Source organism: Ruditapes philippinarum, unplaced genomic scaffold (genome assembly GCF_026571515.1).
Source record: "Ruditapes philippinarum isolate M1 unplaced genomic scaffold, ASM2657151v2 ctg588_1_1_1_1, whole genome shotgun sequence".
NCBI classification, from domain to species: domain Eukaryota; kingdom Metazoa; phylum Mollusca; class Bivalvia; order Venerida; family Veneridae; genus Ruditapes; species Ruditapes philippinarum.
The window spans coordinates 110,093-133,522 of record NW_026852750.1 but is presented as its reverse complement, the minus strand read 5'-3'; the positions used below and the strand labels follow the sequence as shown (position 1 = coordinate 133,522).

General features: G+C 31.6%; 1 protein-coding gene across 1 annotated transcript; it reads right to left on the bottom strand.

Annotated features, from left to right (window-relative positions):
• Positions 1-220: 220 nt before the first annotated feature.
• On the bottom strand, positions 221-23,336 carry LOC132723544 (uncharacterized). Its single transcript, XM_060708284.1, has 17 exons — positions 23,262-23,336; positions 22,386-22,557; positions 20,859-21,253; positions 20,122-20,232; positions 18,936-19,047; positions 15,883-16,057; positions 15,197-15,393; positions 14,342-14,530; positions 13,863-13,991; positions 12,916-12,989; positions 9,616-9,712; positions 7,670-7,731; positions 7,178-7,304; positions 5,889-6,022; positions 5,180-5,350; positions 4,331-4,453; positions 221-3,905 (listed from the first exon to the last, which is right to left on the bottom strand). Exons 2-17 carry the CDS (start codon positions 22,537-22,539, stop codon positions 3,726-3,728), a joined length of 2,430 nt encoding a protein of 809 aa, XP_060564267.1. The 5' UTR covers positions 22,540-22,557; positions 23,262-23,336; the 3' UTR covers positions 221-3,725.
• Positions 23,337-23,430: the final 94 nt, after the last annotated feature.

Below are 23,430 nucleotides of genomic sequence, written 5' to 3'. Positions count from 1 at the left end.
TAACATTGGGACCAAGTTTGAATAAAACAAATGTGGCCCTCAAGAGTGTTAACAACCTGGGCATGTGAATTGCTGACAACTGCTTGCCCATCTTTAAGCTCTGTCTGCTAAATTACGCTACAAAGTGTATGGCAGAAAATAAATGCTTTGTCTGATAATAATGCGTGGATGTGATAAAATGGCTTTATAATGATGATATAGGAATGTCAAGGCAATTGAAACAGTTAATGAATATGTATATCTAAATAAATTTAAACACAACAAACCACATTTTCAGTTGTAAAATCTAATGTTACATGGCTAAAAACACCTCACGTGCACACACATAATAATACGAAGAACTAATACAAAAAGTAACAACATTCTATGAAAGAACGTAAAATTTTAAAAATAAATCCTATATATACGTATGTAAATTACAAATATATGTTATTGTATACAATTGTTTTCCATTATTTTGTTGGAGTTTTATTACCCTAAGACTATTATGTCCATATGGTGACTTCCCAGCTTTGCACCAGGAACCTAGCTGTCAATGTATTATTTCAATCATGCATTAGCAGGCACCTGAATTTAACGACCAATCCCCCATAAGCTCACTGGATAGCCGCTGCCCATGAAAGTAACCAACATCTCTATCATGACTTAGATTGACACTGATGAAGAGCACGTGGTATGAAATGAGGTTAGCAGGTTACAAAGACATGGAAGGACAAGTACATGTTTCTGTTGTCTTCCCAGCAAAGATCCAACATACATTAGGTTGAATTTATAAACACAAATACTAACTGCTTTTATATCAATATTTTTTAGGAACAGCAAGTGGTTTGCAGTCAGCAACATTAATCACCAACAAAGCACCATATACCCCTTTTGAACAAACATTTTTGTATCTGTTAACATAATTGCTACATGAGTCAGTTATGCATTTCTATTCTGTTTAATTCATATATGCTACTCTAGCATTTAAAACCAAAAACAACAAACACAATCTATTTAAAGGGACTGCACACTGACTGGTGTGCAAAATTTAAGATCATTCCCACAGACTCGCCAGATTGACCATTTTATTATTGTGCAAAGTGACCCAAAACCAAAAAGCATTGCAATACTTTTCACTCAAATCAATCTTCAATTGAACTCTAGTAAATTGTTGCTTTTTTATTTTTTATGTTAAGTGCATTATGATCATTGCAAGAATTTCAAATTTAATGTTTTAAGGCTCCTTTAAATTATAAGTAACAAATATATAGTTAAAAATAATGTAAGAAAATCCATCCAGTAAATAGAGGATATTAAATGAGTGTAAATTCAATACTGAATTTATTGAACAAGTTCAACAACAAAATTACATTATGCCAGCCTCTGGCAAGCATAATATTACATTATTCAACAAGTTCAATAAATTTAGTAATGAACCTACAGGAATATAATATTCTATTTATCGCATACCCAAATTATAGACTGTTTAAAGTTAATAAGATTTCTTTTCATTGACAAGCCTCGAGTGTAACATTTAGCACGCTAACTTTTAGCGCGTTTTTACACAATGTTTGTATAATGCAATTGACATCATGGCAAAATATATGCACCGCCATGCTTTACCATTTTCAAATAGTCCCACAAGCATCGCGGGTATGTGATAAAAAAGGATAATCTGATTTTATTCAAAATAAAAAAAATTCATTTTTCTTCTATAAACAAGCAAAGTTTAGACAAAAAGTATTAACATCTTATCGTAAGAATTCAAACATTCATCAAATCTATTCATTATGGCAAAAACAAAAACAACCATGAATTTATCACATTTGTCTTCAAACAACTAAATAGTGTACATGTATATTGGAAAACAGTAGAATGAATCTTAGAGGTATAAGCTTTGTGAACTAAAGCAGAAAATAATGCTGAGTCTAGAACTAGATTGTCGTGTTTTAAAATAATATATAAAGAAAATTGTCAAACAAATATTATATAACAAATCGCACACACAAAAAAAATAAACGAAATTATATTCAATGAAGTTCTTGAAATTTTAATTATTGACAGATGTATTATACACTGATGAATAAAATATTGTGAAATATTGATGAAATAAAATGCATATTTTTTTCTTCGTATTTTTACAAGAAAAATCTATTTTTCACTGCAGTGAAAAAATCTTTTTCGTATTTTCACTGGTGTCTTGCCGCAATACTTAGCCAAAACACAAATTTTACTGGGTAGTCTTTCATATTAAAATGTCTAAAGAGAAAAATGTATAAAATAAACAGAAAATTCCAAGTTTTTTTTTCTATTAATACAGAATTTATTTTCATTGAGTGGTATGCAAATAAATGTTTCTTGAGTGGTAGTAGTATCACAATGCATACAAAGGTAACAAACATGTTGTAATAATAAAATATAAGAAAAACATGCCCTGCAACTCAGCACCAAGGATAATAAAAAAAAGACAATGAACCCTTATTTCCATTGTGGTCCTTAGAATTTAAGAATCTGTTTACTTAAAAAACATATAAAAATCCAAAATATTATCACATACAACCTATATCAAAACTATTACAAATTTTAAGCTATCAAAAAAACAAAATTCTGGGAAATAGAAAAAATGTAGGCTCTGTTTCACAGACAGATCTTCAAAATAAAAAACATAACAATAAAATAAAATTTCATTTAGCACTTTTTTCTTAGAGTAGTGTATGACTTTACAACTTCATTCATAAAGGGAATGTGACGTCATTCTAAGAACATAAACGAGGGGGTACAATACAGAATATATCATTATCTGAAGAAAGTAGTGATAAATGTCAAACATTTTTTCATAAATGTAGCAAAATGTAAATGTAAGTACTTTGTCTTTCATACAAAATACTAATTCACTGTAACTGTACTTATCGCAAAAAAGCAACAAATGAAAAAGATGGTTCCATTAAAAAAGCCAGTCAGTAAATTTTTATATACTTTAAAAGTACACCAACATTTTAAAGCTTTTGAGAAATAATAATAAAAGCATTTCTCATTGATACATGTAATGGGCCTTTAAGGAAGAATGTTCATCTTTAAAACCAAAGCTATAAAAGAGTCACAAATTTATGGGTCTTCAAAATGTTTCTTGATTACATTGATATAATAGTTGTTTAATTACATGTATTTTTTACCAGAATAAAACTATCTATCTATCTAGATGGCAATAACTTTGGCAGGGTAAATGAAATTTTGTACTATTCATAAATACAATGTTTCCACTACTCCTCTCTAGTGTTTCATGAAATATGTGTACACTATTTGACTGAAACTTCAGAGCACAATGAAGTTTCTTAATAACAAATAACAATGTGAGATGATCTTAATGTCACCATAGTGCAATAACTAGTTACTTCTATTAAATTTTGAAGGACTAAACCCATTACTAAGGTGACATTATGTGAATTGTATTGTAAAGAAAAAGGGACATATCAATGCCAGCAAACAATTATTCTCTTTTCTTATAAACCAAGGTCTCACAAAATGTTCAACACTGTCTGATGATATGCTGGTCTAAAAAAATGTATTACAAGTTGAGATATTGTATTCTTTGGTATACAGGCATTATCTCAACTCAACATAAAAATTCGGATGCAAAACATAATATGCTCAAGATGTAGCACTATTTTCACAGTTAGATATCCCAGCATTAACACTGTTGTCCATTCCAATGATTTTTATGTTAAACCGAGATGTTTATTAACTTAATTAAGCAAAAGGTCTTTGTCATCTGCATCTTCATTGATCAACTTGTCAGAAGCTGGATCCGTCACAGCACCGGCGGTTAGCTGACGTAAAACTAGCCGCTTATATACACCATTTCTGTCTAATAACTCTTCATGGGTACCCTGTTCAGCTATTTCACCTTTATCTATCACTACAACCTAAAATATGAAACATTAATAACTTACATTTATAGAAAATTTTTACCTCAGTAGACAAAGAGCAGCATTGAAAAAAAATTTTTTTTGCAGAAAATGACTTTTAATTGATAATTTACTCCTTTTAGCTTGATAACGATGAAGGCAACCACTTATCTGTGATATGCAGGCTTTATTACATTTAATCCCCTTTCAAAAGTACAATTCATTTAGCTCCGCCCATTGTTTTCTCGTTTAGGGCAAAAACTTATTCCTAACTCTAGTTTATGTCAAGACTAACTGACAAACAGACTCCTATATACACCCCTCATTTGTGGGAGTAAAATGGTAACTTTACCTGTCCTTGCAATAAATGAAGTGTAAAATTATATATAAATGCTAAAGTTGACATTTTCTAAAAGCATCACTTCTAATGAAAGTGTGCAAACCTTTGATGCATTTCTAACTGTTGACAGTCTATGAGCTATAATAACTACTGTACGACCCTTCATCGCCCTGTCTATAGCTTCCTGTACAAGATGTTCTGATTCAGCATCTAATGCACTTGTTGCCTAAAATTACATGTACAAGTTTTAAATGAACTTCATTCATTGAAATTTAACAAAATGTTTCTGATATATGTACAAGTACAATGTTGCATTGAATTTCTACCTTTTGATGAGTGTTACATATCAGAACCTTGTTTATATCCCAGTTTGTGACCTAAGACCCCAACTTTGTTTACATTTTTCTATTTCAATGGCAAATAATTTCACTCTTCATGTAAAAGCATCTAACATTCTCTTAAACCAATATTTAAATGTTTTAAAACAAAAGTTTGCCCTTTTTAAAGAAATTAAATCCATTCAATTCTGAGGCATATTCCGCTTTTAAATGGACTTGTCAATCTTTCAATCTGGACAAAACCATTCTTCAATATTTTCAAAAAGTTTTCAATAAAAGCATAGAATAGTGAACAGTGTAGACCATGATCAGACAACATGGATGTGCAGACCGATCTTGGTCTGCACTAATAGCATAGGTACAATCTGTTGCCGCTAACAGACTAAAGGTTAAAGTACCGTTCAATATCAATAAAAGACTTATCTGTTGAATCAAAACAGGCTTAACCCAGACAAGATTTGCACAGCATGGAAACTTATACTATCTGACAGATTCTAGCCTACAGATTCTGAAAACACGAAGTTTCCCCTCAAGAAACTCCAAAATCCAAGATGGCTGCAATCAAGATGTACATGATACACATTTAAATAACCTATCACTGCTATATAACATACCTCATCTAGCAGTAGTATCTTTGGGTTCATTATTAAAGCTCTAGCTATAGCTACCCTCTGTTTCTGCCCTCCAGAAAGTCTTACACCACGTTCACCTACTAACGTGTCATAACCCTCTTCAAATGTTGTAATAAACTCATGGGCATTAGCTTCCTTTGCTACAGCAATCACCTGTTAGAATATAAATAATTTTTTTATTTATTTATTTTTTTTTTGGTTTTAAAATCGCACCAACACATTATAGTTCATATGGCAACTTTTCTGCTTTACTGAAGGAGGAAGACCTCAGGTTCACATCTGCTCATTATTTCAGGCACAAATGGGCACCTGAGTAGAACCACCGATGTTCCATAAGCTTAAGCTGGAAAGCTTTCTAGTACAAAGAGTCCGAAGACCATGGCACAGCTCGAACCTACAGCAGTGAGAGGCAAGTAGTTTTAAGTCAACGACCTTAACCATTCAGCTATGGAAGCCAACAAAAATGTGTATGCTGAAAGATATACTATGCTCATCCTTTAGTAAAATATTTAAATCACAGAAATTTATGTAAATCCATATATATATTGAACTGAATATGGTTAATGTGAATAAAAGAATGACTAAACTACAATGTATGTATAGGAAGCTGCAAAATGTCTGGAATTTTGAAATTCGCTAATTTTTCCGCCCTGTGGAAATATCAAACTGTACTGTAATATTAATAGCTAACCTCTTCCATTGATGCCTCCCTGCCATATGCAATATTCTCCTTTATAGAGCAGGCAAATAAGGTAGGTTCCTGGCTCACCATTGATATCTTTTGTCTAAGCCATTCTTGATCTAGTTCACGAAGGTCAATGCCACCTAGAAAATTTGAATTTGATAAGTAAAACCGCCAGTCTATGAATGCTGGCAATTGACTGGTACTAGCATGTCAATAACATGGCAATGGAATGATTATAGTATGACAATGACATGGCAATGGAATGGTTATAGTATAACAATAACATGGCAATGGAATGGTTATAGTATGGCAATGACATGGCAATGGAAAGGAAATATCATGACAATAACATGGCAATGAAATGGTAAAAGTATAACAATTATATGGCAATGGAAAGGTAATATCATGACAATAACATGGCAATGGAATGGTAATATCAGGACAATAACATGGCAATGGAATGGTAATATCAGGACAATAACATGGCAATGGAATGGTAATATCAGGACAATAACATGGCAATGGAATGGTAATATCAGGACAATAACATGGCAATGGAAAGGAAATATCATGACAATAACATGGCAATGGAATGGTAATATCAGGACAATAACATGGCAATGGAATGGTAATATCAGGACAATAACATGGCAATAGAATGGTAATATCATGACAATAACATGGCAATGGAAAGGAAATATCATGACAATAAAATGACAATGGAAAGGTAATATCATGACAATAACATGACAATGGAAAGGAAATATCATGGCAATAACATGGCAATGAAATGGTAAAAGTATAACAATTATATGGCAATGGAAAGGTAAAAGTATAACAATAGCATGGCAATGGAAAGGAAATATCATGACAATAACATGGCAATGGAATGGTAATATCAGGACAATAACATGGCATGGAAAGGAAATATCATGACAATAACATGGCAATGGAATGGTAATATCATGACAATAACATGACGATGGAATGGTAATATCATGACAATAACATGGTAATATCATGACAATAACATGGCAATAGAATGGTAATATCATGACAATAAATTTACAATGTAGGAACATGGCAATGGAACTAAAACAGAGACACAGCAACTTACAGTCAGACCATTCTAACTTCTGATTGATACTTTAAATGTTAAATTATAAAAAATACTTGTACTTTGTAACAATTAATCAACTTGATGAAAAAATGGAACAGTAAGCCATATAGGACAATTCGGAATTAACAGCAAGGGCAATACAATTTTACAAAATTGGGTAATAACTCACTCTTACCTATTGATATATATCCAGCATCGGGATCATAAAAGCGCTCTATAAGGGTAACGAGGGTAGATTTACCTCCCCCTGAGGGACCGACCAAGGCAACCATCTGTCCTGGCTCTACCTTTAATGATAAACCCTACAAAACACAGGCAATTGTATGTAAAAGCCTTAAAAGCGTCAAAAATGCAAATAAACCGTCAGGTAAGCTCAATACAGTATATCAGGCATATTTTGACCACTTTCGGTAATTAATGAAGATTGTAAGAGCCGTTTGCAATGTGTAAATTACTTATTTTGGTCAATTCACAAAAGTTTACTTTTAAATAAATTTTTTAAATGTTGATGAATATTATCATGAATCTGGAGGCCTGCCACTTTAAATTTAAGACTGATTTATAAGAGGTGTACAAATAACTTTATACCAATTTTTCCATGTTTCATTTTGATGAGAAATGCTATGATGAAAGATATGTAGAAAATTTATCACTTTAGTTAACTTACTTTCACAACCTTTGTTTCAGGTCTGGACGGATATGTGAACTCTACTGACTTAAATTCTATTCCTGTGAATACAAAATAAGCAATTTTTAGAACTACATGGATGCAAACAAGCAGAGTAGCATCGAGGCCAAGTGGTTAACAAGTTAGACTAGTAATCTAAGGAATGCTGATCAAGTGGGTTCAAACCCTGTCAGGGACAAGCTGTTGTTTCCTTCATTGCTTCGTACTGGTTGGTTATGGGAACAGATTAAGTGCTTCAATAAGCTCATAGCTTTGAACACAATGTAACTAAAATAAATTTGTATAAACTAAAAGAGCAGACAAATACGAGGGCTGTCCGGAAAGTTCGTAGACAAGGCTATAAAATTATTATAAGCAGTCATATCAATATGATGAGTAAATATTTTGCTTTAGTATTTATTCTGCTACAAATTTCTAAATTAAAAAACTTGATAAAAGTTGTATTCGCAAATCGCCAATCACCATGGCAACATGATCAACGAATCACGGAGCACTTTGATTTCATGACAATAGCTACTCGAATAAAAAGTTGCTAAAAGTTGTAATTTTAACGCAAACTCTTGTTTTAATGTTGTGACATCAAAGGGTACTATTGCTTGATATTTAGTGCAAATAACGACGTCATACGCTAGGAAACAACTTGTTAACGACGATTATAGGCAATGAAGTTGCGTAAGTTTTGTGTCGCAAAAATGACGTCAAATTCAAGGACGGAGCAACGTAATGTTATTTAACTTCACAGCAACGCTAATAATGGCACCAATTGAGATTATAATATTTTCTTTAAAAACAAAATCAACCATAAATTGTTCAGGGAAACTTGTGTTTAATTGTCAAACACTATTAAGAAGCGGTAATGACAGTATTTTGTATAAGAAACATATGAGGTGACCAAAAGTAGCATGGCCGAAATGTCGCAGATTGCGTTACAACAATCCTTGAAAAAGACAGACATCTCACACACTGTATGGGAACCAGTGACACCTTTGTTGTTTTTTTTTAAATGTAGTATATGAAATTCATAAAGTAATAGCAAGGAAACATAACATGTATAAATTATACGCCAGACAGGTTCCATGGCTGTTTAAATCGGAAGAAGTTGAATAGTAGATAAACATGAAGTTAAATTGACGCCGTTGACGTTGTCAAAGTGCTCCATGACGATGTATATATGTTGTATGTAAATACTGTAAAAATACAAACGTAAGTCACAATTCAGTAATTTTTGGTAAATGTGTTTGCTAGATATGTATATTTTTGCTGACAAAATTTGTACAACGTATGTATTGTTATACAATAAAAAATTAAAAAGTATATGAACTTTCCGGACATCCCTCGTATGATTAATATTATACAGTTGCATCATTTTAGGGCATTTTATGCATGAATTAAGTTAAAATGATGTCATTTTGGTATATTTTAATACATGTACATATAAATTATGTACCTAAGATGATGTCATTTCACCATAATAAAACTTTAGATTCATGTGCTATTGCATGAAAACAATTACAGATGAAAGGACATTAATTTCAATGAAAAAATAACTTATTGAGGTAAACCATTTTAAATGTGATAAAATATGGCAGAATATTCAAGAAAAATATCTGACGTGTGTGTGGTTCAGATTGGAATATCCGTCCCTGGGGACGGAATATCGATCCAAACCCTTTCATATGACAGATATTATTATTCTGTCCTAAATTATTGTTCAGTAAACAAGCTAAATATCTGTCTTCCTGAAATCATCGTGAAATAATTCAACAACGTCATAGAAATTAAATCACATAAAGAGGTTGATCATCAGCAATAAGAAACATCTATCGTCAAAATTTCAGATCAATAATCAAATCAATACATTATCTCTGCCATAAAAATACACCTTACTGTTGGCAGAAATGGAACCATCATAAAAATTTACTTACGGCCATCAAGGTCGGGGACTTGTTTTCCGCCATCTTCCGTTGAAACTTTTGGTTTATTATCCATCAGATCAAATACTCTTACAGAAGCACCTACTGCCTGCACAAAGAAAAGAAATATATCAATGATACATGGGAATATTTGTATTAATTCAGCGTTTTTTTTTTAAAGATTGCAGGCAACAATGTATCATAAAACTCAACCATGAAAAATTCAACCGATACCAGTTGGCACAGATGTGCAGGCTGATCTTGGTTTGCACTGATGCATGTTACCATTAGCATACTAAACAAGACCAAGTCTAGCATTACATAAATTAAGGTTGGTAATGTATTCTTTTTAAGCTAAGTGTCTTCACTAAGAGAAGCAATTTCCTAATTTATAACATAGATAACTATTAGTATATTAATTCTAATTAAAGATATTAAAGCTGCACACCTCCAGATGAGCTGAAATATTTCAAGAAAATTAAATTTGGGAAAAATGTGCTAAAATTTTAAGAAAAGTAAAATGTTTCAAGATTTAAGTAATGATTTACATGTTATTTGAGATGAAGGGCTGATTTTGCAGTATTTTTAAACACCTGATAATATTCCTACTGCCTTACTAACACTGTGAGTAAGGGCTAATTTTGCTTATTTTGACCTCATTTTGGTAATTTACGAGGATTGCAAGAGTTGTTTGCAATGTGTAAATTATTTTCTTTGTTCACTTCACAATATTTTACTTTTAAATACATTTTTAAAATTTTAATGAAAATTAACATGCTGCTTTAAAAAAACAAATTCATATTTTAAAGGCATGTTATGCCTCAGAAATCCATAATTTTTAATTCTTTAGAATGTCAAACATGCGCTAAATAATATAATGTTTAAATAAAGGATAAGTGCAAGTTAGAATTGTTTTACAACTGGAAAAAGTACCGCTGAACAAGTTGTTACGTGTCATAAAGGTGGCAAAATGTAAACATAGTAGTTTTTTACTTCCATACAAAATACTAGTTCACTATAATTATATCAATTGCCAGCAGAACTTATGGTGTAAAAGTTATTTCATGTATATAGGAAACAAGTAAACAAAATATTTTTTTGGAAACTATAATAAGATACCAAAAATATACAGTTTTTTAGAAATAAAAATGATAGCATTTCTGAGGCATAATGAGCCTTTAAATGGAACTTTTATATATTTTTTTAAGAAAACCTTTAGACACAATAATTAAGTATCATAAAAATTATAAATATTCTAATACAACAAAAACAATAAATAGTAGTATATTTATGCTAAACTTATTTGTATAACAAGTATTTTACTAATTACTTTTAATTGAACCTGTTCGATAAACAGTCTTAAACTGGATTTTTCAATTATTATTTAAGACCATCACTTTCGATATAATCATTTCTAATTCATTTTAAATCTGCAAGATTTATCCATGTAATTTCATTTAAATAGGTGTGCCTAAATAAGAAATAATATGTTTTTGATGCTTTTGAGTACACTGTACAGACTTGAGTATTAAAGGGACTCCACTGAGGTTTTTTGATAGGATGGGACTGAAAATATTTTTTCAAGATAAATGTACCACTTGATGTAGGTTTAGACCACTGATCTTTGTGCAAAATTTCAGATCATTCGCGCTCTTCGTTTTTTCCAGAATAATGATTCAAACTGTAAAAAAATGACCCAAAATGGGCTAAGAAAAGCATAAAAATATGACTTTCAATTTATTTCAAAGTATATTTCTTAACTATCTTTGCATATACATGTATTTCTGTTTAAAGTGCTCCAGCTCATTTAGGTAAGAAATTCAAATGTTATGTTTTAAGGCTTTTAAACCTAAGTGGAGTCCCTTTAAAGATACTTGTGTAGAATTTATCACCTTAGAAATGTATGTTCAAAACTCACAGTGTTAGTGAAAATCATTATTACTACATGTATTTGTGATTTTCGTGGGTAAGTCAATCCATGAATTTCAGATACAACAAATTTCATTTTGTCAGCTGTAAAATTATTATATTGTTTGCATTTTTTGACAATCCACAAATTTAAGAAGCCAAGAAAATGTCTCTTGTGACAAAACCACGAAACTTCATGCCCATGAAATTAAATAAATTCACAGTAATTAGTTGCCTATGATGTAACCATCATAGACCAAAGTACTTCAGTGCAATCATGTCCAACTTTGTACTCCTTGTTGTTATTTGGTAAACAGATATATATTTTGAGGAGTTGTTATACAAAAATGCCATTTAATGTTAAAATGCTCAGGAATATAATCATAAAGGCCAAAAGGCCTTAGTGATTAACTACAAAGCATTTGAATGATAAATCATGCATTATAATGCACGTACAACCCAAGAAGAAATAACATCTATTCAATTCTAATATGCTGATATGATTGATTTCAATATGTGGAACTACTTTGAGGGGAGAAGTAATTTTCCTGACATCATATGGTTTACTGACTTCACATGTGATGTCATAATTATGACGTGTGAGCATTCCTTTTTTTATGCCATGCATATATAGTATAATGCTGCACTCAACATTTAACAAACCGTATTAATATAATCCTTAGACTTTTAACATTATCTTTGTTTCTTTCTAACAAGATTTGCCATTTTGTTGTACCCAAAATGATTACAAGACATATCCAAATATGGAGTAACTATTTCCGCTAGGTTTGTACCGTATTTGATCAGATCGAAAAAATACATTGTTGAGTACAACTAAAACACAAACAATTGTCATATCTTGTGGTTATATTTAAAATCAATTTAAAACTTTTCTGCCCCTTAGTCAAATACTAACCTCAGCTATCGGTTATTAAATTTTCTGACTGGTTTTTAGCTAAAAACCAACCATACCTGTTTAAACAGATAAATGTGACACCCGTTAATAAAAATGATTTTGTATGACCAGCGATTTCTTTTTGGAATTTTGGGAATGGATCCGGTCCATTTTTGGAAAAAAATATGCACAGTGATGCAAAATATGTGATTTATTTTTTAAGTTAACACATTTGGTTTTCAGGTAAAATTTGCTATTGTGACTCCTAATGGTCAAAATTGGTGTGCTTGATTATCTTATCATTACTATGTGAACATGTTCCATAGGCATGTTCTAATTTTAATCGAGAATTTTTCACGTACTGATTACTCGGCAAATATGATATCTAAAGCTGAAATAATTTTTTTTTTTAAATTGAGAATTGGATTTTCAATTGGGAAGGGTCCGAGTAACAAAGAAGGAAAGAAATCGCTGATGACACACTACAAGAAAGAGAATAAGAGGTCTACCTTCATAAAGTCCCCATACAATGATGACATCGTAGCAAAGGAAATGGCAACTTGTAAAGTGTACAACAAAAAAGCTGAAAAAGGAATTTGATTTCTTATAAAATTAGAAGAAAAAAATAAACAGAAGCTAATAGGCTCATAACATTTGTTATTACAGAATGAGAAAACAGTTTCAGAGGATGTAAGCACAAGAGATGTACATAGCATAAAATAATTTAAAGTATTATACAAACAGAAAATTAGATTAGATTAGAAAATGCGCAAATGTGAAAAATAAATTTTTGAAAGACTTCTTTAGCATTATGAAGTATTCACTATGTATGCTTCTTCATGTACAATATTTGTTACATCTTTAGCACAATATTCAGTTCTCTTTTTATGGCCAATATATGGGCCGAAATTTGCCCCAATTCTCGTATATATATATTTCTCGTCTATTTCTTTAAAATATTCCCCTCCAAAAGTAATTTTTTTTTCGGAGATCCATTTTATCAACTGGGCCATAGTGAGAAAGAGATGGGCATTGAGGTATGAAACAATGATAGTATTAAACTACAAATTGACTTAAAATGGACTGTAAAATCTGCTACTGAATTTTTACCATTTTCCCCTCAGCACCACAATTTTCCCCTCTAAATAATGGCCCTGCCTCCATTCCCCTAAAAGTGAAAAAGAGCACTGATATTCCATTTTTCATTCAGTAAATAGCCATTGTTTCAATAAACTTTATATTCAATACTACTATACAGTCCAGTGGCGGCAAAATTAATTGTCTGTATTGCCCAGGTTGTCCCACAGCCTGTACAGACAAGTGGAAAATTTTAAGAATTTACTATATTACACCATACGGACAAGTTAAGAAATGTCTCAGATAAAAGTGGACAATTATTAGTTAAAGTCAGATTTTGTCAGCCCTGTACACTATATTATATTTGTAAAAAATATACATGTAAAAATGCCGGGGGATATCCCTTTGGTTGAATCTTTGGCATTCTCGTGAACAAGCTTTCCTCCATACCATAGCACCAAAGTTATCGCACCATAAACAACAATACCTATTCCACCTTCAAACATACCTGAAATATACATTTTTACATTGCACGTTTGTAATGTCGCTTTTCGTTGGATAACTTTGATGTTTATAATTATAATTTTATATGCATGACTGCTGTCAATTCAAAACAGACAAGTGATAATTATGACCCATATAACAATATGTATTTATCTAAATGTTTCAAACTCTGGCAAGAGTTTCTTTTTTGTGTTGGAAGCTATAAGCTTATTGAAACACTATTTTCCTGAAACCAACCAGTACTAAGCAATGAATGTAAAGCTTCTTACTCAAGGTAACACCCGGCGAGCAATCCTTTGATTACCAATTCTACGTGGTAACCACTTGGCCTGACCGTCACTCATGTATACTTACCCCCCAATGCTGCCAGTTTGGCTCCAATAGCGTAGCTTTTGTCAATATCTTTTCCATACAAGTCACACGATTTTTTCTCTGCAGAAAATGTACGCACAGTACGTATGCTGGACAAACTTTCCTCTGCCTGACTTCCAGCGTCTCCTAACCGTGCTTGGAACTTTACATACTGGTTTTTCATAAACATGCCTGCGTAAAATAGCAACCTATTGGTATGCATATCATCATCTTGTATTTACATAGAACAATATCAAATACATTTGTATAGAAATGATCAATTACACTTAATCTTAGATTTTAAAGCTGCATTTTTCAATTTCATAAAAAGGAAAATAGCTATATTTTGGAAGACACCTCTCTAAATATCATTTTAGATAGCATCAAGCCTTCTATGTACATCAAACTTTCATGTAAAAGATAATTAGTAAGACCAGTGTCACAGAGGTACAAAGAACAATTCCCCAATAAGTAACACATTAATGCGGCCTTCAGCTTTTCTAGAGGTATAATACATTGTATATACTTTTTAGATAAATTGTTTCAAACAAATGATAAATAAAAGGAATATAGATAGAAAATGAAATTTTCTGCCAATACAATACATAAACACTCATGGAAACCCCTCGATATCTCTAAACTGCCAGTCAGCATAATTCCTGTCCTGATAATTATTCTAATTTTAGAAACAAACTTCACTGACACCTTATAAATAGCTCTCTCGATGATGTTTTAAGGAAGGCTTACAGTGTTATAACGCACTTTTCAAAGATATATTTGCTCAATTACTTAGTTTTAAACTACACAATTTTTTTTTTGTGGAGAAAATAAAAGCTTAAGGTTGCTTTAATAACATACCATACTGTACAGCCCCAATAGCAATAATTGGTACCACGGATAACAGGACACCAGTCAATGAAGGGTTTAATGAGAACATCAGAACCAGCGAGCCAATAATCTGTAGCAAATTACGCACCAGCATTGAAATATTCACCGTTACTGCATTCTGAAGAACCTGTGTGTCCGAAGAAAGCCTATTACATAACTCTCCAGTCCTGAAAATAAAGAAAGCCTATTACATAACTCTTCAGTCCTGAAAATAAAGAAAGCCTATTACATAACTCTTCAGGCCTGAAAATAAAGAAAGCCTATTACATAACTCTTCAGTCCTGAAAATAAAGAAAGCCTATTACATAGCTCTTCAGGCCTGAAAATAAAGAAAGCCTATTACATAACTCTTCAGGCCTGAAAATAAAGAAAGCCTATTACATTTCTCTTCAGTCCTGAAAATCAAAAAAGAGTAATACATAACTCTCAAATTCTGAAAATTGAATGAGTGTAGATTTAATACTTTACTTATTGAATTATAAAATAAAATCATATTATGCTGGCCTCTAGTGAGCATAATATTGTTTCACTCAACAAGTTCAATAAATTTAGTTTTAAATCCACATAAGACAAAAGTACTCTTTACCAAAAAGCAAATTAAAAGAGTTTTGACTAAAATATTTAACTAATTACAAGAAAATAAGAATAAATATTACCTATTTGTATCAAAGAATGCAATATCCTGCTTTATGATTGACCGAAACAGATTTTTCCGGAGCCTGGCAACAACTCGATGTCCGGACAATGTGTACAGCCAAGATCTACCCATACCAAACACACCACCGCCAATATATATAATCAGTAGTGTCAACACAGTCTTGTTTAGTTCATCTGAAAATCATATATAATACAATTGTGTACATCTGTCAGTGACAATAAACATTCATCTGTAAGTAATATATAATACAAATGTGTACATCTGTCAGTGACAATAAACATTCATCTGTAAGTAATATATAATACAAATGTGTACATCTGCCAGTGACAATAAACATTCATCTGTAAGTAATATATAATACAAATGTGTACATCTGTCAAAGTGACAATAAACATTCATCTGTAAATCATATATAATACAAATGTGTACATCTGCAAGTGACAATAAACATTCATCTGTAAGAAATATATAATACAAATGTGTACATCTGTCAGTGACAATAACCATTCATCTGTAAGTAATATTATGATACAATTGTGAACATCTGCCAGTGACAATTAAACATTCATCTGTAAGTAATATATAACTAGAAATGTGTCATCATGCCACGGATGCCCCCGCATGCAGCCAAAATTTCAAATGTTATAATATTTAGTTCCAAATTTGTTTGCACAAATTATTTTTTTCATTCTAAGTTCAAAGCCCTTAAAACTTTTCAATGTTAACACAAACCATTTTTATACAATGTTCAAGGCACTGAAATTATTCAGTCTTAACCTTTTAAAAATAGCATATTGCATATTTGTAGCCAACATAATGGCTATATACATTTCCACAAAAGTATGAGTGCTGAAACTGAAAGTTCAAAATTTTTCCAACATTCAGGAAAGATAAGTTTGTCTAAAATCATTGAACCACGACCAAATTCAAACTTAAACTGCTTATTCCTAAGATGTATCTATATTATTTTCAAAGTGAAAGGGACATAACTCTGCCAAAAAATCATCGAACCATGACCAAATTCTAACTTGACCTGCGCATTCCTTTGACATATCCATATGTCAATTTTGAGTTGAATATGTAACACTGTTGGGTTGATAATGAACAGAAACTGTAAATTTCATATCATTTTCAAAGTGAAAGGGGCATTACTCTGCCAAAAATCATTGAACCATGACCAGATTCAAACTTGGTCTGTGCATTCCAAAAACATATCCATATGTCAAATTTGAGTTGAATGTGTAATATTGTTGGGGAGATAATAAACGGAAACTGAAAATTTCATATTATTTTTAAAGTGAAAGGGGCATAACTCTGCCAAAAATCATCGAACCATGACCAAATTTGAACTTGACCTGCGCATTCCTTTGACGCATCAATATGTCAAATTTGAGTTGAATGTTTAATACTGTTGGGGAGATAATAAACAGAAACTGAAAATTTCATATTATTTTTAAAGTGAAAGGGGCATAACTCTGCCAAAAATCATTGAACCATGACCAAATTTGAACTTGATCTGCGCATTCCTTTGACGTATCCATATGTCAAGTTTGAGTTGAATGTGTTGTACCATTGGGGAGTTAATGAACGGAAACTGAAAATTTCATATTGTTTTCAAAGTAAAAGGGGCATAACTCTGCTAAAAATCATCGAACCATGACCAAATTTGAACTTGACCTGTATTTTCTAATGACATATCAATATGTCAAGTTTGAGTTGAATGTGTTGTACCATTGGGGAGATAATGAACGGAAACTGAAAATTTCATATTATTTTCAAAGTAAAAGGGGCATAACTCTGCCAAAAATCATCGAACCATGACCAATTTCGAACTTGACCTGTATTTTCTCATGACATATCCATATGTCAATTTTGAATTGAATGTTTTGAATCGTTTGGGAGATAATGAACGGAAACTGAAAATTTCATATTATTTTCAATGTAAAAGGGGCATAACTCTGCCAAAAATCATCGAACCATGACCAATTTCGAACTTAACCTGTATTTTCTCATGACATATCCATATGTCAAATTTGAGTTCAATATGTGCAAGGGTTATTAAGATAATGAACGGAAACTGATGATGACGGAAGGACGGAAGGACGGAATGACGGAATGACGGAACAGGGTAACACTATATGCCCCTGCCATTATATGGCGGGGGCATAATAAAAATGTGTATATCTCCCAGTGACATAAACCTTCAACTGTTAGTAACATATAATACAAATGTGTACATCTGCCAAAGTGACAATAAATATTCATCTGCAAGTCATATATAATACAAATGTGTAAATCTGTCAAAGTGACAATAAAGATTCATCTGTAAATTATATATAGAAATTCCATCTGTAAATCAGATATTGTACAGCTGCCAAATTTATAATAATCAACAGTCATTCTGTAAATCAGATACAAAAGTTTATCTGTATCTGATATAGTATATCCTGTTAAAATTGATAAAGAGCATTTATCTCTTAATTGGATGTAGTACATTTAAGTTATATAGAAATTTCATCTGAAAATCAAATACATGTATGGTTCATATAGAAACTCTCAGGAAGTTAATTTGTCAAAGTAATGAAGATCATATATCTGTAAATCATGTATAGTACATCTGTCAAAGAGATAAAAATATGTATCTTTAGATCTAAATCAGATACAGAAAAATCATCTCTAAAACTAATGATTATATAGTACATCTGTAAACCTGCTATAAAACATTTATCTGTAAATCATATTGTAATACTACATCTGTCTGTAAATCATATTTAGAAACTCATCTGTAAATCTGATATTGTGCATTGGCAAAGTGCTATATAACATTTATCTGTTAATCATACATAGTACATCTGTCAAAGAGATGAAGTGTATTCATCTTTAGATCAGATATAGAATACTCATCTGTAAAACTGACTGTAATAGCAATACAGAACAGAGGTTCAACAACCCTCACATACAATTTTTACAACATTTTGGCATCTGATGATCCAAAGAATGAACTAAAATACTACACCTTGGCCAATTCTTATGATAAACCAATGAACTCACCCATACTCTTCTGGGCAGCATCCACAACTTTACCAAAATACAGTGGCGCCACCATCTGACTTCCACTAGATACCAAGAGGCAAAGGGAGGCAACTGACAATAGATGCAGTTCCTATAAAACAAAACCAATATTTCATATTCTATTTATAATGGCTGACCTGATTGGCTGATTAGGGATGATGTCATGAATCCACAAAGAGTCATGTAGACTGCCAAAAGATGTGCAGACACGATGGCATTAATCATTATGAGTGTGCTACTCTTACTGACAAAAGTAAAACAGCTTCCGAAATAGAGTAAATTACAATATCAGCAGACGAAATTGAAAATTTAAATGAAATATCACTTCTCAGAACAGTTACCCTGGCCCAGTGTTCACAAAGATTTAAGGATCAAGATCAGGATCAAATTTAAAAACTCAAATAGTCTCCATTATTTATCCTCATAGATTAGATATCAAGTGTTAACTTGATAAAACTGGACTTGAAATAGCATGTTTATGAAATTTTAGAATAAATTTATTGTTATTTTTACAAGATACGGGCATTTTACATTTGATCCAAATTTTGCTCCGATCATTTTTATATTTGTTTTGTTATTTGTTGATTTTATCCCAAAATAGGTTGGTTTCTTTGCAAATAAGCAATTATTTATATTTCAAACTCATACCATTTGATTCTAGCATTATACGATCAGTTTTAGTTTTATAAAACAATGAAAACAAAATCAGGATCATCTGATCCTTATCTTTTCTTTGTGAACACGAGGCCTGTAGCTTGATATTCCGGTCTGTACCGACAGCCAGTGTGAGATCCCTATGATATAACAATTGTAGACCTATGTTAAGGTGAAGATAAGTATTCAACTTACTGATAAATGTAATATCCACTGAGTAAGATACATAAGTATATTGCATAATATATCATCTAAGCATTGCTTTAAATAAAGTTTGGTTGGTTGGTTGGTCCCTATGTTAGTTGATTTGTTTTGTAACTTAATTTTTTATGCATTATTCAGTGAGTGAGAGTTCTTAGTGAGTAAGTTACTTTTGGTCAGTCAGACACAATGTGATGCTTGTTGGCCAACTGTTGATATGTTAAAATCGAATTGTTTACAATACACAACTAAAGTTAAATACAATATATTATACATTAGCATAAAATAACATCAAATGTTGCCTACTTACAGGTTTTGCAAGGGCGAATACTCTTCTAATATTAACTTTTTTCTTTACTGGATTACCTTCCTTGTCAATTTCTATGCCATTTTCGTCATAAATATGACAGATTCTGATTGACTGTAAAAATAAGTTGTACCAATATAACAACAATATAGACATTTGCTCTTTTCACTAAAATTATAAAGAACAAACATCAGCAACATTATATAAATTGACACTTATTTAAAGTCATCATGTACACTTTTAAATTAATAAACCTATTTCAGCCGCCATACATTGATACTTCACCCCTTTTTCAGTTGTTTAACTGTGTGTTCTCACTGCCGATCAGATCAACTCAATCAAGCACGATCAAGCGATCTGCTACCTGTCTAGCTCGGTCTGCATGTGTGATCAGGGTTGGTTGGAGCGGTCTACCTAATGGTCAGCATGGCTGGAACTTCCTACCCAAATTGTTTTGACATGATTGTGTAGGGTCAACTTGAGGTCATGTAGGAGTCATGAATGTGCATTTAATCAAGCTTCATCACGAGAATTTATGTGATAGTGACAATCAAGTTGATCTGATTGCCAGTGACCCAAAGCTTTTAAATCTGAAGAGTTCAATAATAAGTCTCTACCCTTTTTACAAAGAAAATTATGTTACCATCACTTGTTTAAATCATTTATTATTTAATCTTCAAAGTATGTGTAAAATATTTAATCTTATTACATATTTACATATTCTTTATACATATAATTACCTCAAGGTTCTTCATTGCCTTCACTCCATACAGGAATGCCCCAAATTCGATCAGAGAGAAAGCTACAGCACAAATCAAGAGGACATTGTACGTAGAGTGCATGCGCTCATACGTCTCCTCGTGTAAAATCTCATTGAGTACAAATCCTCCTTTAACCGCAGTGTAAACTAATGACCCAAAACTCAGAACAATATGTAAAAAATGAAGAAGTTTTGAGGTTGTGTGTAAACTGCCTTTCAAGGGAAAGTCGATCAGTTTCAAGGTCACTGATTCTAAAATTGACAGTGCTAGTGAATGGATAATGACCTTGACAAATGCCAAAAGGGCAAGGTCAAACACAGAGTGCTTTATTTTAAAGTTTTTAATGCTGTCTATGAAATAGTCCGAATCTCCACCTGAAATGGCAGAAAATAAAAATAAACTACAATTTTCTACATAATCGTACACATTTTAAAGGGACTCCACTGTGTTCCTTTGACACAACGGAAATGGAAATAATTTTTCAAGATAAATGTGCAATTTGAAGGGGGATATAATTAAGTAATGTGTGTGCAAAATTTTGAGTCATTTGCTCACTCTGTTTTTTTAAGAATAATTATTCCATAGTGAACAAGAACTTAAAAAGTTTGGCAACACCAAAGTGGCTATAACAATACCTCTATTATTTTTTGTTTCTTTTAAGTCGAAGAATGAAAAAAAATGGATAAGCATTGCAACGCTTTTCACTCAAACTGGACCAAGAAAAGCTGAAAAATATGATTTTCAATATTTTTCAGAGTAAATTTCTTAATTATCTTTTGCATCTCATTTTGTTTAAACTGTTCCCATTGATCTATGTTAGAAATTCAATTTTTTTAAATCTGTAGGCTTTTGAACCTCAGTGGAGTTCCTTTAATAATATAAAGTGTATAGTTATAACTCTACTGCCTGCAGTCCACATAAAAAAAAACGTGTTTTTGATCTGACAAAGAATGATGAAAAAATGCCTGTATGAAAGAATGTATGTTGGTGTATTCCCTCAAATGTAAATAACACATGCATGAAATCATTACTAAACAGTTAACACCCTTCTAAAAACTGCAGCCAAAACATTTTATTCTCTTATACAGAAACAATCTTATTGTTAAAACTCAAGTCAAAAGTCAAAAATACTACTTTGTTTACATTTTGCTAATTTTATCATATGACTAATGATTTCACATTTAACTATAAATTATTCAGCTTACAAGCATCTAACATGTTCTAAAACCATTATGTAAATTTTATAGATTTTATGTTTGCTCTTTATAAAGGGGCAAAATTTCTTCATTTCTGAGGCATGATCTGGTCAATAATTTGGTCAATAACCAAATGTTATTGACCAGGCTCTATACTGTTGGTAGCTTTTGATATTGAAATCCTTTAACCTCTTTGCTGTTCCACAAATTCAGCAGGATAAGGGTTAATTAAAGAGTGACTATACAAATTTATACCAACTTTAAACAACCTTATTAATGCTGGATATTTGTGTAAAGTAACCACATTTACCTGTAAGCCATAATGTGACGGAAACAATTCCATCAATCAACAGTATAACAATGGCAACATGTAGAAATCTCAGCGTTGGCAGTGTGTACATACGTCTTCTGCCTAACAACTCCACATCATCATCACGATCCATCGAGGAACTTTGTTGCATCATTCTTGAACTTTCTTATAACTTCAAAATAGAAAAGAATCTTAGTAAGTAAACACTGACTACATGATAGGTGAGTTACAAACTGTTAATGATTCTAAATTAATATATGTATTGTAAAGTGTATAAAAAAAGGCCTTTAGGGTAATAAAGTTATCAATATTTTCTCTCTGTAATATTTTCATTTAATAATTATACAAGCTTAAATTTCCCCCACCTGCATTGAAACATCAATACTAAAATATCAGGAACTTAAAATTCTATCAATATTAACGATAATATGCAAAATACACACCCATATATATAAAAAGTGTTTATATATACTACATTGTATATAGGGGGTATTTTTGGATATTATCATTAATATTGGTTATTTGATAGAATTTCAAGTTCCTGTGCTGGGACGTAGACATGTGTTTAGTTACTTTTACCTTTTCCATTGATGTAACATGTATATGATTTTTTTTTTATAAAGTTTTCATGATTACTGTTGATCGTAATAATCTCTATGAAATATTCAACTATACATGCATTATAAAGTCAAAACTATTTGTTTAGATCTAGTGCTGTTTAATATTAGAAATCACATTACATGTATTCTGTGGTTTAATTAGTACTCCACATGACATTAATTATTTAGTCTTCATTTAGCTTGATTTTAATTAAGGTATTATAAGTTGAGATAAACTAATCTATATATACAAGACAAAAGAAAGAAAAATAAGTACCTGAATAAGCAGTCTTGAACTGCTGATAAGCCTAATTACTACTGTGGTAATTTTATGAGTAACGCCAGGTATGTACCTGGTAACGCGTTTTTAAATTTTAATAATGAATGATGTGCCAGTAAATGCTGCTGACACACGAATGTTTCATTAAAAAAATAATCATGACTAA